The sequence below is a fragment of the Hibiscus syriacus genome, unplaced genomic scaffold (genome assembly GCF_006381635.1).
Source record: "Hibiscus syriacus cultivar Baekdansim isolate YM2019G1 unplaced genomic scaffold, ASM638163v2 tig00110339_pilon, whole genome shotgun sequence".
In the NCBI taxonomy this organism is placed as follows: Eukaryota; Viridiplantae; Streptophyta; class Magnoliopsida; order Malvales; family Malvaceae; genus Hibiscus; species Hibiscus syriacus.
The window spans coordinates 151,475-170,160 of NW_024062692.1; the positions used below are offsets into that span (position 1 = coordinate 151,475).

Below are 18,686 nucleotides of genomic sequence, written 5' to 3' on the forward strand. Positions count from 1 at the left end.
AGTGTCGATGAAGAACCAAACTATGCTATTTGAACTAGAATATAATAATAACCATGGATATTTATTCTGTAAAGCAATATTGTTTTTTTAATACATAATCTGGTCTACGTATAAATCGAGCCAAAAATATAAAAAATCGAGTTGAAAATATCACATTAACTAATTGAATCATAACAGGAGTCAAAATAGAACTAAAATGAGTAAATATCCGTTCAAACAATTTATAATTCACCTTTTAGGTATTAATTAGTAAATTATAATAAATATATGGATCTTTTAATATCTAAACCATTTTTGAGATTATATATCAACTCTGTAGAAAGTCGAAACTTAATATCCAATACTAATAATAAGAATCTTCTAATTCTTACAACCCAATAATGAATTTTTATATTTCCAAATCTAATACCATAACTTATCATATCAGGATTCTTAATGATCCAAGGGCAAAAATGAGTAAAGGAAAAAGGTAACTTGTGGTTGAGAGAGAGAGAGAGAGAGATTTAATTTATCAATGAAAGCATTATGGTATCAATATCATCTATATGGTAACGATAATTAATTGACATTTGAATTTTCAAAAAAAAAAAATTGTAAATACACAATATCAAAACTCTTAATTGAGCACCAATATTACTATAATAGTATTGATATTCCTATTTGGATTATCAATACCAAAATAATGTTTAAAATATAAAATAATCTCTAATTATTTATTGTATCGATACTATTATATGAGTATTGATACTAAAACAAGGCTCAACATGAAGAAAAGCGCATGTTAATGTTTGATATCGAGACTTACTTACCGACAATTAGCTAGATCAACTGAGTCGAACTTACCAAATATGGAGTATTTAACACCAAGCATAACAATCATAACAAAGGCATGCCAATTAGACCTAAACATAACATAGATCTTATATACATAATCATAAGATCAAAAGGATCTATATGTTCAAAAAACTAACACATTACATTCCACCACTATCCTAGAAGTTCAGAAATAAAAAAATTTACACTGAAAGAGTTAGAATTAACTTACAAACCTCTAAATATAATCTCGATCTATCAAATTATCAAAATGAACTCGTGCAAAGACAATAAAACTACAAAGCAGGTTCGAAAGTCCAATTAAGTAGTCGAAACACAAACGAATAAAAATGTACACAATTTACATCAAAGATATGCATTTAGCCATTATAATCATCATCATTATATTATAAAATTACTAAATATTAACAATACAAAGCATTTCTTATATCAAGTTACAAAACAAAATTATTCAATTTATTAAATTAGAATTAACCTAATGGTATATTTGTAACATCCCAAAAACCGGGCTAGTGACCAAAGTGTAAAAGTGTAAAACTTGGTGATTAAAATTGAAAAGTTTAGGGACATAATTGGAATTTCTTTATGTAGGATTGTTTAACAAATATTGAGAGATGGAAGGGCATAATGGTCATTAGACAATAAATGAATTAAAAATTCATTATTGGTGTTTTAAATACACGTAGAACAAGGGAAGAAAGAGTTAAAGGAATCAAAAAAAAATTCTCTTTCTTTCTTCATCCTTTCTTCCTCCTCTCCACCATGACTCAATAGCTAAGGTAAAAAATCTTTTAGTTGATTATTTGTTGTAATTTATCAGTGGTTTTGATTCTTGGGGTATTAGGAAAGCTTGAGAAAGCTTAAAGAGAAGTAGAAACTAAAAGATTTACAAGTTATGGGTGATTGAATAAAAAGGGTTTTTGAGTGAATTGATGAGAAAGAGTTACTAAATGGATTTTAAAGTGAAATTTGACTTGTCATAAGTTGGAATAAGAAATCTAAGGTGTTGGAATAGGATTTGGGACATGTTGAATATTTGGTAAGATTTTAGTTTCAAGTGATATTGTGGGATTTTGGATGTTTAAGTATGTTAAAGTGGTATAAGTTAGTTTTAATAAGTGTAGTTGAGTTTAATGACATGAAAGGAGTTAAAAGAGTGGGATTTAAGTAAGTGTTGGTAAATTTTCAAATTTAAATAGGTAATTTCTGGGCAAGGGTATCGGTCCAGTACCGATACTTCAAAGCAAAAATGGGTGAAATATGGGTTTAGGTATCGATACTGGAAGAACAGTATCGATAACATAAGGTAAAATTTGATGAATCCTTAAAAGAGTATCGATATTGAAGGAGTAACATCGATACCAAGGGTATCGATACTAATGGACAAGTATCGATACCATTTTTAGAGATGAAATTACATGATGTAGAATGGGTATCGATACCATAGTGAGGAAGTATCGATACTGGGCATGTGTAACATCCCAAAAACAGTGCTAGTGACTAAAATGTAAGTTTTGAAACTTTGAGGTCTGATTTTGAAAAATGAAAAAAGTTTAGGGACTTTAAGTGAAATATCTGGGTATTGGATTAAATAGTAAAAATAGAAGGATTAAAGGGTATTATGGTCTTTTTTGTTTAAAGGATATTTTATCTCCTTTATTAAGAGATAAGCACGTGGGATTGGGAGAGTTATTTGGAAGCTTATTTTCTATTATCTTCTTCTTCTTCCCGTTAGCTTCATTTATAAGGTGAGTTGAATTCTAGTTATTTATTTCTTTAATTTTAAGTTGGTTCTTGTTCTTTAGTTGTTATATAAGCTTAAGGAAAGCTTAAATAAGATTAAAACAACAAGAGGAGAGAATTAGAAAGGGAATTATTATAAGGGTGTAGAAGTGAATTATTGATAAAATATCATTTTTTAAGTTTTGTTGATAAATTTGACTTGTCATAAGAAGGATTAAAAAGTCTAAAGTATTAGAAATGAGTTTAGAACACATTGAAAGTTTAGTAAAATTATTAATTTCAAGAGTTATAGTAAGATATTAAAGATGATGAAGTGTTATAGTGCTAAAAGATTGTTTAAGTACGTATAGTTGAGTTTAAAGGCATGAACAGAGTTAAATAAGCAGAGTTTGGGTAAAGTGCTGATAATTTTCAGGTTAAAGAAGTTTATTCTGGGTTAGTAGTATCGGTATTGGTCGAGTAAGTACCGATACTACAAGGCAAAATATATGATAATTATGCGTAAAGTATCGATATTGCATGAACAGTATCGATACCATAAGGCAATAGTGGGATAAAAGCTTCATGGGGTATCGATATTGAAGTGATAATATCGGTATCATGGGTATTAATACCAATAGGGAGGTATCGATACCATTCTTGCAATGAAATTATAGAATCTCGAATGGGCATCGATACCATGGGGTAGTATTGATACTACAAGCATAAAGGTATCAATACTGTAATTGTGTTACCGATACTACTTAAATTGGAAATAAGAATTTAGTGCTTTTTTAGTTTATATTAGTAAGATTCTTTTCGAGTAATTCGAATTCTGATATTTATTGGATTGTATGTATCGTGTAGATATCGAATGAAGACAAGTACCGGATGAGTCAACGAGATAAGATCGATCAAGAAAGAGATAAGTGTATTCCTTGGACTAGTGAGGCTAAGGTGAGTGTATAGTATTATAGTATATGTTTATATGGAAATTAGACTTGCGAAAAGTCTAATTCCCTATTTTGAGTTTATGAATGCATGAAAATAAGTATAGTTGGTAACCGTTAGTATATGAATATATATTGTTATGTGCTTTGTTATGTGATATAAATTATATGATGATGTGACTCTTTGATAAAAGTTGTATGATCATGAACTATGTAAATAACAATGACTTAGGAAATAACAAGAGAAAGTGATATAAGCTATGTGTTATCGACCAAGTGAATTAGGGGAAACATGTGACAGGTGAATATATGTATATATATATATATATATATATATATATATATATATATATATGATAACAATGTATAATTTATAGGAAATAGATCTATATGAAATGATATAATGGACTTACGTGATTAAATAAAGATTGAGATAAGCTATATTGGAAAATTTATGTGCTTAAATGAAACTATGATATATGAGTTAGATGGTAAAGATTTATGAAGCCATATGAGAAGGTTATAGGCTATGTGAAACTGAGCTAGGTAAATAGATTAAACTAGTATATAAGTGATGTGATATAAGTGATATATGTTACGTGATCTAGGTGAACCTAAGAGAACAAAATATGAGCTATGTAGGTATGTAAAAAGGTGATATAAACAATATGATTATGAACTAGGCAAGTATATGATTGTGTGATAATCTAGGTGAACTAGTATAATGGAATTATATGATTGACTGAGAAGTGAGATAAGACAAGTAACATTGACCTGTAGGATAATATGAGAATAATATATAAGCTCGAAGACATACACCTAAGTGATTATACGAACATGTAAGATATATTGTAATGGTATGCGGATTATATTAAAATGTGTATATGAGTATCTGCTAAAGTTATATGGGTTGATATGTAATCCTAAGAGAATACATGATAAATGATATGATGCAAGCTATGCGATTATATGTATATGCTAGTATATCTTGCTTACATTACAAGCTATGTGATATGAACATATATGATATGTGTTATACGATAACTATTTATGAGACCATATAAGAATGTTATATGAGCTACTCGAATACATATCTATGTGATATGACATATGTGATCATATGAAAATGTGATAAGAAGTTATGCGATTACATGTTTATGTGATATGAATTTGTGAATATATGAAAAACATATTGATAATGCCCATGTTATGTGAAAAGAGAGCTAGGGGTATAGTTGGAATGCCAAGAGTCGAGGGTTCTACGCGGTCCTTCAGGACATATATGTGGTCATTCGGGACATCTATGTGGTCCTTCAGGACATTTCTACGTGGTCCTCCGGGATAATTTTATATGCCCCTAGTGGGACTTATACGAGTTGTGGTGACAACATATGTGCATAACCTCTATGTACTCACATATTTTTAATTCTCACAAGTATACATGAGCTATTAAGAGATATAGCATAAATAAGCTATATATGATGTTATATGTGTTTCTTTGTAAAAGGTGTTATATGATGTGTAAATGTTAAATATAAGATTATAAGATAAAAAGGAATTAATGATAATGATAAAAATGTTAATGATGATTTATGTGTATGTACGTATGTTGTTATATGTAATATTAATGGTTTTATATGACATGATGATATGAAATGTTAAATGGTATTACATGATATTATTGTATGAGATGTTCTTGTATTGTTAAATAATTAAGTTTACATTATATGTTTTATATGCCTCACTAAGTCAATGACTTAGCGTGTGAGTGTTTTCACATGTAGGTTTCCAAGAAGATTAAGGAGCGAAGATAGGCAAGAGGTCAACTTCTCCTTTCCAAAGATCAGAAAAGAATGTAATGATATGTATTTTGTATAGTAAGTGTAGTTGGTATGTAACTATAGACTTGAATAAGACATGATCTAATTAGTTTTGTAAAATCATAGGATTATAATTAATGTAAAATATTCAGTTTTCTTGAAATGTGAATTTGAATTTTCAATTATATTGTAAGAGTAAACGTTTTAAAAAGTCAATGTGACACATCGAATTCGTATTCGGGTCGGGTACGGGTTGGGGTGTTACATTTAATGCTTTTAATGGTATCAGATCTAAGGTTTAGCCGATTCTAGGCTTAAACCGAAGTCAAACGAGTTTTAAAATGTGTACATTCCAACACGAAGTGAAAATTTTCTGATCTGATAGAGTAAAGAGTGAGATGTCTTGTTAATAGAGTAGGATTATTATGTTATATTAGAAGTATAGTAATGAAAGTTTCGAAGTAAGTGAAAGGTGATAGACCTGATGGTGGTAGCAATTCACCTACCCTGGCCAGGTAGGATGAAGAGAAGACACCTCAGGAAGTGCCTTGTAAGATCAAAGGTTGTTTTCAGAAAGTTGAAAACACGTTAGAATAGCGTTAGAGGGTCTTCACTGCTTTGAATCGGAGAATTTATATGGAGTAGTTTTGTTATTATGTGGTTAAGATAGAATATGGTGGATAAATGTCACCATAAGAATGTTAAAAGACCAAATGATGTGCTTAGAATTTGTAGAAGAGTTCAAGAATAAGTACATCGGTGACAAGTTTATAAGGCAAATGAAGCTAGAGTTTATGAGTTTGAAACAGGGGAATAATATCGAGTAGGTGTAAGAGTGTGGGTTTAATAAGTTGAGTGAAGTACACTGAGTTAATCCCAACTGAAAAGGATGTATATGATTGGTTTGATTAGGGCTTATGCCCTAAATTGAAAAGTTTCTAGTGACTAACTGTAATGGTAAGGGTAATAGAGTTGTAACATTTGGAAAAGATATAAGGTTAAGTTAATCAAGTATGATGTGGATTTGGATATGGTGGTGTATTCTAATCATGTAGATGTGATTTAGTCAAAGAGATAAATATTCGTATATCTGAAGGAAGCTAAGAATGTAGTAGAAAAGTTTAAGATGATAAAAAGAATATGTGTATTGTGCTTCGAACAAGGATTTTACAAGAATAAGATTTGTGCAAGTAGTGTGGACTGTCAAAGTTATGAAGACGTGATAAGATGGGTAATCAGAGATAATTATAAGTAATATGAAAAGAGTATGAGAGCAAGAAGGAAAATATACAACCTATGTTACAAGGAGATCTTAATTTTGAAGGAATAAATGGATAGGAGAAAATCAAGAGATGGCGTGGAGTGTTGGGGATGGAGGCATGGGGCTGCTGCAACCGGGCATGGCTGATGGCAGCCATGGTGAGTTGGTGGAGTATTCGATAAAAAAAATAGTGTTTACAGTTATTTTGTTGTATTAAATGTGTTGGCATGTAATTAAATGTTTAAATCGTATATGTTCTGATCCGATTTTGTAAAAATATTTGATTGTATTTATGTAAATTATTAAGTTTTATTTTCAATTTGAGTTTGAATTTCGTTAATTATATTTATTTAAGGGTTCCACCAGTTTAATATAAACAAAAGTTTTAGATTTCCAGCAAAAGTTTAATTTGAGTGCATACTATATATATTGTTTTATGGAAATAAGACTTGCGATGAGTCTATTTCCAATATTTTGATTAGAAAAATGTTTGGAAGTTTATGAAATGATATGATTACATGTTTACATAAATCTCAACATAGTTTTGATTCTGTTACTACATGTACATGCATTGTTTATATTTTATGTTATTTGATATGATTTATGTGATTATGTGAAAATGTGATATAAGCTATGTGTTATTGAACTACGTGATTATATGAAAATGTTATATAAGTTATGTGACATGATCTATATGATTATTTGTCTACGTGATATAAGCTATGTGAAATGGAATAAATGCTAAAGCCCAAAGTATGTTATATGAGATCTAAAGGTATAATTGGCATGCCAAGAATTAAGGGTTCTACGCTGTCTTTCAGGACAATTCTATGCGGTCTTTCGAGACAATTCTACGTGGTCCTTCGAGACATTTCTACGTGGCACTTCGGTGCATATTCTAAGCGGCACTTCTGTGCAATTTATACGAGCTGTGGTGACAGTATTAGTGCACAACCTCAATGCACTCACATACATTAAGTTCTCAATGATGTACCATGGGTTAATAAAAGAAATGGTAAAGTGAACAGTGCATGATGATATATATGTATATATACATGTATGTTTTTGTTCTATGATGTGTTCTATGGTTTATTTATGTGATTTTATGAAATGCTTAGAATATGATTAAGTGTTTTAATGTTTTATTATGCACTTCATATGCCTCACTAAGGCAACGACTTAGCGTGTGAGTGTTTCACACGTAGGTACAAAGACGCAGGAAGAACAAAGCTAGGATCAGTCAATACAACATATTTCTACAAGAAGATCAAATCAGAAACAATTTACACAGTATGTTATTTTGTTGTATTAAATGTGTTGCCATGTAATTAGATGTTTAAATCGTATATGCTCTGATCCGATTTTGTAAAAATACTTTATTGTATTTATGTAAATTATTAAGTTTTGTTTTCAATTTGAGTTTGAATTTCGTTAATTATTTTTACTTAAGGGTTCCACCAGTTTAATATAAACAAGTGTTTTAGATTTCTAACAAAATTTTAAAAGTAAATACTTTGAAAAGTCAATGTGACACCTCGGATTCGTATCCGGGTCGGATACGAGTTATGGGTGTTACAATATTAGTAGCCTTCGAATACTTGAATCTCACCATCTCGTCAAGCATCAATGTGATACAAAATCATTATACATCCCTCTGCCTCGCCAGGACTGAAATCTAGTATCACAACACCCTTCCGTCTCGTTAAGACTGAAGTCTTAAATTACATGTACACAAACACCTATAAAGTTAGGACATTCACCATTTTTAGTGTTGAAGTTAAACACGTAACAAAGCTTGTTGCACAATATCTTGGTCACATGAAAATGCATTAGATGTTCTTCAAATTTTTTTTACCTTTGCTTACTCAGTTACTCATTGTTTAAAAAAAATGGCTAAAAGTTGTGAATATAAGAAGGGATGGATCAAGGGGGACAGGTGAGTACAGTCATCCCCTGAAAATTAAAAATTATCATATATTTTAGTGAGATATACGCATACATTTATTTAATAATAAAAGTGAAAACAAAATTGAAAGAAAATGTAATATGCTATTATTATTTTTGCATAACAAAAGTGAAAGTACAGTCGACTGCATAGGGAAAATGGCAGAATACATCACGTAGAAACTTGGAGAAGCATAACCTGGTCCTGGGATTCATGTGCAGGTTCCACATTGAATCTCTTAGACAATGAAGTATTGGCTGCATCAACTGGAAGACTGATTTTCACTTCATATTCTCCATGAAAAAGAGAAGCCTCAAAGAAACCATTGGCATCGGTCTGGCCTTGTAAAGTGGCCTTGATTCCCCATTCTTTCAACAGCTTGTCCACAACTTCCCCAGTTGCCAAGTTCTTGAAATTATTATCTGTCAGACACATATGGTAACATCCTTCTGGTTTCCAAGCTGACCATATTATCATCCCACTAACACCAGGGTGCTCATGCCCTTCCCTAAAAACTTGCTCCAAAAACGTTGCCTGGTAATGTATAACATATAAGCTTAAGTATATATATATATGTTTTGCCTTAGTGGTAAAAGTGAGTGATGTTCTCCTTAGAGATTCAAGATTTGAGCAATTATGTATGTAGGGTGTGTGTGTTTTGTCAATGATTAAGAAAGATTATGTATGTAGGGTGTGTGTGTTTTGTCAATGATTAAGAAAGATTCTGAACAAATATTACTTTGTAAAATTTAAGTATAGTGGAATGTTGAACTTGAAATATTACCTGATTGGGGTTGCTCTTCACAACTATTTCCGTCAGCCAAATGGGCAACTTCTTGGAAGCTAGAGTATCAAGAGAAGATCTTACGTAAGGAAGGTTCGGGACGTCGAAATGGCACTCTAGGCCAATAGCCATTTGGTTAGCCTTGGGACCCAATACACATTTAATTTCTTTCAGTTTTGCAAGGTATTTATCTGGTGTTGATGCAGTATCTCCCTTCTCCTCGAGGGTATTGTATTCATTCATAAACAAAGGTACAAAAGAATCGATATCGGACGCCATTTTGTAGAACGTGGAAGAAGCACTTGGCCCAAGCTTACTCTCTAAGAAATTAAAGTGCAGATTCTCATTGACAACGTCCCAACTCGGTTGTACTTGGTCATGATCGAGTTAACCCTTTTGTTTGCCGCTGTTGAAAGGTCGTTTGGACCGAGAGAGGGGACCCAACTCGGTTGAAAACGAGGATCGTCCCACAGAACGTTGTGTCCTCGAACCGCAATGTTGTGCTGTTTCATTAATGCCATCAAGGAATCCGAGATTGAATAGTCTTCTTTGCCTTGGGTTGGTTCGTTGCTGTACCATTTCATTTCGTCCTCGAAGGTTGTGTGGGTAAACCTCGAAGTGAACCGTTTTGGTAGCATTCGTTGTTGAGGATGTTCTTGTTTGTAGCACAGCCCACTGGTTTCCCTGAAACCTTTTGCTTTATGGAAATCTTGGAGTTGGCCGCCGGTTTCCCTTGTGCATCCACATGAATTCTTACCCTTCTCTTTGTCTGCAATATATATATATATATACATATATATCAAATATATATAAATCTAATATATATTGTAAGTAGATTGACTGACCTTTTCAATGTGTTCAACATGATGAGAGTTCCACTCTTCATGCGTAAATGGCTGCAAGGAGACGCTATCGACCCAGATTTTAACAGAGGTGTTATGGCTCGAAGAAATCACATGGTGAATTTAAGAAATCTGGAAATACTGAAAAAGACATTTTTATGTTTTTGACACGTTTTCAGTCTTTTTTTTATCATTAGTTTGGTCGTTCTTTTTGATTAATTTTTAGGGTTGAATTTGACATTGCATTAATTTATTATCATGTTGATCTTTTGTTATCTTATTGATCTTCTCCGCTTTGGATCATCAAATTGAATTTGGATATGTATTTTTCATTTGGAGATAGTTGTCTCACAACGTTCGACTCTAATTTGCGATTGTCGGTGGTTTTCAATAGTTTCATCCCCTGTTGTAATTCGTTTGTCGATGCAGTCAGATTTGTTTGTATCGATCTTTTGTTTGAATTTTTTGGATGAGGTTTTAACAATTTCTTTGTAGGGGTCCGTATATGATCTCGAGTGACTAGTTTATTATGTAATTGTTATAGTAAAATATCCTAATTATTTGTTTAGCTTTCACTTATTGTTGCAAATCTTTATTGTAATTTTGGATCTTTCATCTTTTTTAATAAACTAGTGACTTTTATTTGCATAAAAAAATTATAGATTGTTATATTTTGATCATTGAACTGTTGGTTCTTATTAGTTTGATGATCAACACGCTAGGTAAGAAAAATTAATTTTTTATTTTATCCTTCAACTGTAGATAAAATATTAATTTGACATTGAATTTCAAATGAAATATTATTTTGATCTCTAAACTTTAAATAAAATATCAATTTGATCTCAAAAGTCAACCAAAGTCTCTCTTTACCTCCACCACTCACCACTGTCACCGCCAGTCACTATCGGTTATCACCGCCGACTATTGAATCTCAAAATTTTCAATTCATCAAACGATGTCCAATTCACCGAAAAATGTGACTAAAAAATGCGTGAGTGACAACAACAACAGTGATGAATGATGGCATATGACATGATATTTTGGTTGAATTAAGGGGTCAAATTACTATTTTATCTAAAATCTAGAATCAAAGTGATACTTCATCTTAAATTTAAGGATTAAATTAAACTTGATCTCTTTTATTGACGTGTTACATCATCAAACTAACAATAATTAACGATTTAATGATAAATATAATAATCAAAATATAAGTAACTAAAATTAAATAAATTAATAACATAAATTATTGAAATATATTTTTTTCCAAGTCGATAATAAAATAAATAAATAAAACTAGTTTTCCATAAAAAAATTAAGTTAAATGTAATTATAAAGTAGTATATATTCTATGTACGCTAAATCATTGACAATGAACACTTAATTACTCTTGCAATCATTGATGCTCAAATTCATTATTTTTAAGAACAACAACAGTTTTTTTAATAATTGAAGTAAGTTAATTCGTTCAGTTTTCGTAAATTTAATAAACTAATCAGAATTATGATATCTAACAAGCGTTCCAGTCATGGCTCTCCCTGACGACACCAACTAGTGTTCCAGAAATCTTCAAGTGATTCCTATGTACGTGAGAGTGTAGATTTAGATTTTCTTTTTTTAAAAAAAAAAACTAGCGTTCCAGGGCTAGTTTCCGGAGGTGGAAGACCCATCGGTTTTGAGTTTGTGCCAACCCAAATGAGGATAGGTCCAGTTAACACCCACTATGGATAGGAATCCACGTTTCACAATAGGTAGCCATCCAATCAAGCATGAACCACCAGATTTCATTTGAAACCAAGTGTCTGAATCCAACTCAACCCCTCCTTCCTACATCTCTGCACTTATGGAACTATCACACGTGGTTGCACTTCCCAAATTCTTCATTTCAAATCCCAGAATTTCGTGTACAACCCAAAGCAGTTCATCATCTCAGTTTTCAGTTTCACCACTCCATCCATCCTCTAACCGAACTACCACCGCAAGCAATGACATCAAAGAAGCCGCTATTAATACACCATCCATGTCCGATATATTGGCATCCTCTAAAGCCCAGAACCTTGACCTTCAGCTCCAAACTATAGGACCCTTTTTTAGGATCACTGCTAAAAGCCTAGAGACCAACGGGGAACTTGGAAGAGCCGAGGGGCTCATAAGGGTCTGGTTTGCAGGTAAAATTCTGCACCTTGATTCAATTAGGCTCAAAAGGGAGACCCTTGGCATGGAAATATCGATTTTTGGTATCGTTTTGTTTATTGGGGCTGTAGCTATTCGATACGGCTATGACTGCGGTTGCAAGAATGCTGAGTTGCTTGCCATTAATGACTCGGATCTTTATCATTCCAAGGTTCTTTCTTCACACGAAAACGAAAAATCTTCTTCTCTTCGTGTTTTAGTAGTGGATAGTTATGGATTTTGATGATCTGTTGAACTTTCAGCTTGTTAGGTTCTACAAAAGGATTGGGTTCAAGGCTGTGCATGAAGTGACTGGTTCAACAATTGGGGATATGCCCCATATGCTAATCTGGGGAGGAATCGGAACTCGAATGGATGACAGTATAGATGAGCTTCTAGTCAAATGGTGCTGCAGTTTCAAGTCCCAATCTGATGTTTCGAATGACTGAAATTTTGTTAAATGAAGCCCAAGTGCATAAGCATATCAGAATTTGCTAGATTTCGGCAGGGCCTGCATCCCCCATTGTTGTGTGTTTTACCTTTACTGTTAGATCATTTAGAACGTGGGATATGCTCCAGCTGCAAGGGAAGTTTTTGGGTTTTGAAAACCTCCTTTCTGCTATCAAATTTACATATCAAGAATCAAGGGGAAGAGTGTAGTTACACAACCCTTTTTGATTTTCTTTTCGATCGAATAGTTACACTATTTTCTTCTGCAAAATTATGATAATAATAAGTTGGATTCCTTCATGTTCATTGCAATTTTTTTTTATAATTTAGAGTAATTATAAGATAATATTTAAAATCTTTTTTAATCATTAATAATGCACGGACTTAAAATCTCTAAAAATAATAATACTCTCTTTTAATCACTGAAATTAATTGATGTGTTCTGATTACAATATCAAGTGTAATAAGTGAGGATAGAGATAGAATATGAACTCATAAAAATAAAATATAATTAATCAGAGAAATAAAAAAAATAAAATCAAAATAAACTAAAACTAAGCGTATAGCTTCGTCGAAGCATTGCAATTTGGGCTTAGAAACAGAAATGAGTAACGGTCAATTGCAATGTTTGAAGTTGCTGAAATTACTGTAATTAGGGTAAATTATTAAATTGATCACTTTCTTTTCACATTTATATATTTTTACTCATCAAATTCAAAAAAATTATATTTTAATCATTTACGTTATCAATTTATTAAAACTTGATCATCTGCACTTTTACTTCATCGTTAAATTTATCATTTCATATTCCATATCAAGTGTAATACATTTTGATTCAAAGAATAAATTAGTCTCAACACCATGGAAGCGAGCCCTCTAATTGATTCTTTTAAAGATGAATAGCCATCTTAAATTTCCTTTCTTTAAACTCATAAAATGGTCATACAATAAAAGAATATAAAAATTCATAAAGCAAACAAAATAAACTTTCAACCATTAACTTGATAATCGTTTGAGATTATGATATCAGATTTTATTATATCTCGGTCAGCAGGTTAATGTCCAGTTCAGACTATCGTTAATTTTTTAACGAAAAAAGACTAGTTTAAAATATAATGATTAGTATGATGACCTTTTTGTAACTTTTAGTAATCGAGGGACTCAACAGTAACTTTCTATTGTTAGGGATCATTTTGTATCTTTTAATAGTGGAGAGACTTAAAAATAATATCTTATAGTTAGGGACCATTTTTGTACTTTACCCTTATTATTATTATATAGTAACGGTGAATATGGAAGGATGAAATTGAAGTTGTAGGATTAAAACAAAGTGGGGTTGCAGCAGAACATAACCCTATCCATCCTCTTCTACTCGAAGCCAAGCCAAGCAAGCCCTAGAAAAATTCTCTCTTCCAAAGTTGTAAAGCAGTGCAATGTCTCGTCGAGATTCGGACTCTAGACGACACCGTCCTGTGCTCGACCGTGAACCCGGGTACTCCCTTTCGTTCCCCAAATGTAGCCATGAATTGTATAACATTATCTGAATGTATTTCGATTGGGTTTTCTGTATCGTTTAATTTCGTCCAAAGATTTACTGTTACAATTGTAAAGAAAAAGTGATTCATTTTTTGTTTATGTTGTTTAGTCCTAAGAGGTCTAGGAGAGATGGGAAGCCTCAGACCGAAAGAGTTGTGTCCAACACTGATGTCGGAGACAGACCCGACCGCGATGAGAAACAGCACCGTCGGTTGCAAGATGCAGTGCCCCTTGAAGCGGCGCCGACGGCTCCTGATTCTTCGAAGATTGGAAGTGCAATTGTGAGCGAGGAATCTGATCGGAAAAACAATAGGCACCACGAAGGAACTAAACATTCTTCTGATCCAACTGACTTGCCCCGCTCGGGATCCTATTTTCAGGTTTTTTTATAATCTATTATCATGTCATTTAATCTTCATCAATTCCTTTTATTGCTTGGAAAAAACAATTGTTTTCTGTAGGAAGATTGTGAACAAGCTGAAGATATGTCATCTGTATGCAGTTTCGGGTTTAATTCTCTTAATGGAATGTTAATGGGGCATTAGAAAAGAAAATTACTTTCTTCCATTGTATGTGGCTTTGATTCATATTTAGGGTCTGATTTAAGGCTATCCTTGCAGATTTATTGAAGTTATTGGGATTTGGTTTTCATAGGATTGTGAGCCCATAGAATATTTCTTGTATGAAGCATGAATCCGTCCTGGAACTGAATAATGATTACTAGCTCAAATAAACAACCTGTTCTTTCTCTAGTTTAGTAGTTTGTTTATTGGAGTGCATAGACCTTTTCTTCTGGTTGTGTAGCAGAATTCTTGTTCAGCCCCACTTTGTATGGTCAGTGTATATAACAATCTTAGGCTTGCCTGTGCATGTCTTTTAACAGCATGATGAGCGTCGTAGTGCCGCGCAAGCTGGTCAAAGTTATGGTCGGAGAGCGGCTTCTGGTTAGTTTTTTTTTTTACTTGGGCTTTGTATCCTACCCCCTTATACTTCACTTATGAGATCATGTTGCCTTGTCATGTCAGCCTTCACATTCAGGTTATAGATTAACTTGTCAAAAGAGTTCTGGGATTATATGTGTTCACTGGCAAAGTGGTTTCTGGGGAAGCTTTAACAGCATTCTTTTCTTATCAAGAAAAGAAAAAGTAGGGTTCTCTTGAAAATTATTAATCAATGATTACATTATCTTTCCAGAGCGTACCGATCGTGGATGGAGGGGGGATGCGAAGGATCATCATAATGAAAGGGAAACTAAAACATTTGAAACGAGGCAAAGAGACAAGAAACCACAAGCCAAACGGGATGGCAAAGATGATTGGCGCCATGACAGATTCTTTGACCTGGAGGCTAATCCTCTGCCACAGCCACCACCTACCAAGAAACGACCTGCATTTAGCGAGAAGATCGCAGCAGCAACTCAATGGACTGACCATGCAGAGCAGGAATCAGAAAAGTTGACCCATTCTCACCACCATGCTTTAGGAAGTGGAAGAAGAGTGGAAAGGGACCAAAACCACCGACATTTGGACAGACTCACTGCTAGACATCAGGTTGTGAGCAGAAGAGAAGTACCAAGAGGTGGATTTGTATCACATGAAAGGCATGGAGGTGGTGGTGGTAGCATTTTCAATGGAAGAGATAGATTCAGTGGAAGGCAGGGGTATCGCTCAAGTGGCCCTCGTGTTGAGAAGTGGAAGCATGATTTGTTTGATGAGGCCAACAAGAGTCCTCCCAGACAGAACGAAGAAGATCAGATCGCGAAGGTGGAATCACTCTTGGAATCTTAGAGCTCAACTTATGATATTAAGTGGCTCTTTGATTTAATTATCAAATGGCTAGTAGTGAAACCTTTTTTAGTGCCCCATTTTTTTCCCCTTTCTTTTCAGTTATGCTGTATTTTAGGCACAAAGTTTGTCTCTGTGTTAATGATTGCAACTCTATTTTGGCAGTGGAATGATAGAATTCGAACAATTTGGCCTTCTTTGGAGGCTTTTAAATGAAGTTCTTTAGATGATTCACTGTTCATCACGGTTGTAGGCGGTTGGTTCATACATAGATATTAATCATGTCCATCTTGTTATATAGATAATCAATTTGAACTTTGTTAAAAGCCATTGTGAATATATCACCTAATAGTTCTCCAGTTTCCACATCGGAACGATTAAATCGTGTTGGATTTTTTTCACGAATGAAAAGATAATCTCAAAATATTCCGGTTGTTGATGAAAGATTGGAATAAAAGAGATATGAAGTGCAACTTGATCCATGTTCTGAGACTTTAGTCGATATAACTTCGCATACAATAACTCCATATTTGATTATGAGACTGCATTATGTTTCTAACTCTTTCATGAAATAAAATTCCCCCAGCAAAAATGCAATATCCTGTAGTAGACTTCTTATCTTTCTTGCACAATGCCTGAATCTGATAAATATTCGATCCTAGTATGACAATGATTATTGTATAAGATTGCTCATCCATGATCATTTTTTAAATAGTGTACAACTTGTTCTATCAATTTCTAAAAATTAATAGTTGATGATGACACATGTTGACACAGCACACTCATCGATTAAGCAATATCAGAACGTATCACGGTAAAAATATTTGAAATCAAATTTTACGATAATTAGATTAGGACCTTAAATATCAGAATGTACAAACTTAAAAGGAAAAAGCAACTCATTGACTCGAGGATCAGAAATAAGGTTATAATGTACGAAACATGATGACAGATTTTCTTTAATCAACAAATCAGCAGAACCAAACATATCTTTGCTTGAAGTTTAAACAACACAATCATCTTGGTCCAACATCGGAAACATGAACAGTACTATTCCCCCATTGACGTCTGCTGATGAGAATTTGAGCCACCCACCATGGAGGAAGAGGAACCGCCTTTGTATCCAAGACCTGACCTCTGCTGAAAGAGCTCCACCGTTGCAGGCGGCTGGAACTCGGACCTTGTTCGGCGGTGAGAGCAGCCTTCCACCGACTCCTGCTGTCCCATTAACAAATGGTAGCTACGGCTAGATCCCAGCGACGCCGACCTGTAATGGTGGCGGGGCTTTTGCTTCCTCATGGCATGGATGAGATAAGGAATTAAGCCTTCCATCACTGCTTGTTGAAGCCTGAACTGAAGAATATGTATATGAATGGGCGAAGGTAGGGTTGGAAGAAGATATAATTATGGGGAAGCTGCTTTGTTGACAATTTGAAAAAAGTAAATCATATTCGAACTTGTTAATGGAATTGTCAAATCCTAGAGCTGGGAGGTGGGGGACAGCTGAGCACATTTTTGTTTTCTCCGACTGTAGGTAGGGATGTTTATTTTTCGGTTGATTGATTATATGTTAGATAGATTAACAATTAAGAAAATTTTATATTAAATCAATTAATTGTTGAGAAAATTTAACATTCAATTTACCGAATATATATATATATATATATATTAAACTCAAATTTATTAAAAAAAATATCTAATTATTTTTAACCATACTATATTCATTAAACTTTTAAGATCTAATTAAGATTTATTCCAGTAAAAAAAATATCTGTATTCAATTCAAACTAATATAACTAAAAATGTTTTTAAAAAAATCGTTTAACACATCAATTTACTGAATTAATCAAATTTTGTTTAGTTGAATTAATAATTTTTAAGAAAACATTTGTTCAAATAAAAATTAAAATATATTTAATTTTAATATATTTAGTTGAATCGATGATAACCGTTTAAAAATCCCTAGATGTGGGTGCATACCGCACTGGAATATTATTAACCATTTGCAGGCAACTTTCTTTGACTGATATCACTACGCCATTCCAATATGTGTAAATTACAATCATTACTCATCGTAATTTTATTATATAATTATAAAACGTTGGTTAAACTACTGAATTTATTATTTTCTTTTTACATTTGTATATTTTTATTTATTAAATTAATATATATATATATATATATTAATTATTTACTTTATTTTATTATTAAGGTTTAGTTATTGGATCATTGGATATTAATTGAATAAGACTAGTCATATGTTATAATCTTTTTTTTAAACTTGAAAAAAATTCCAACTCGTTTATTTGTTAGGAGAAATTTTTATTTTTATTACATATTAATTTCAAATACATTTACTAATACTTAAAAAATTAATTTTGTTATTGATCTTTTCATATTTTATTTCAAAAATCTTTATCTTTTCTTATATTCATGAATAATTCTTTTGTATTACCAAGAGGATATTAACAATACAAATGATGCAATCGTGTGTGTTTTTCTGATAAAATATTACTTTATCTGATTTTATATTTTATTACTACTTTTATTATTAAATATTAAAATTATTTCTATGGTTACGAGAATGAT

At 32.6% G+C, this 18,686-nt stretch overlaps 2 protein-coding genes and 1 pseudogene across 2 annotated transcripts; 2 read left to right on the forward strand and 1 right to left on the reverse strand.

Annotated features, from left to right (window-relative positions):
* Nucleotides 1–8,640: 8,640 nt before the first annotated feature.
* Nucleotides 8,641–10,312, reverse strand: LOC120120529 (annotated as a pseudogene).
* A 1,649-nt stretch (nucleotides 10,313–11,961) lies between these two features.
* LOC120120449 lies at nucleotides 11,962–12,957 on the forward strand. Its single transcript, XM_039140081.1, has 2 exons — nucleotides 11,962–12,499; nucleotides 12,591–12,957. The coding sequence occupies exons 1-2, from the start codon at nucleotides 11,999–12,001 to the stop codon at nucleotides 12,774–12,776; spliced, it is 687 nt and encodes a 228-aa protein (XP_038996012.1). The 5' UTR covers nucleotides 11,962–11,998; the 3' UTR covers nucleotides 12,777–12,957.
* Nucleotides 12,958–14,109: 1,152 nt separating this feature from the next.
* Nucleotides 14,110–16,310, forward strand: LOC120120505. The gene is made up of 4 exons (XM_039140142.1): nucleotides 14,110–14,269; nucleotides 14,423–14,693; nucleotides 15,197–15,257; nucleotides 15,508–16,310. The coding sequence occupies exons 1-4, from the start codon at nucleotides 14,211–14,213 to the stop codon at nucleotides 16,098–16,100; spliced, it is 984 nt and encodes a 327-aa protein (XP_038996073.1). The 5' UTR covers nucleotides 14,110–14,210; the 3' UTR covers nucleotides 16,101–16,310.
* Nucleotides 16,311–18,686: the final 2,376 nt, after the last annotated feature.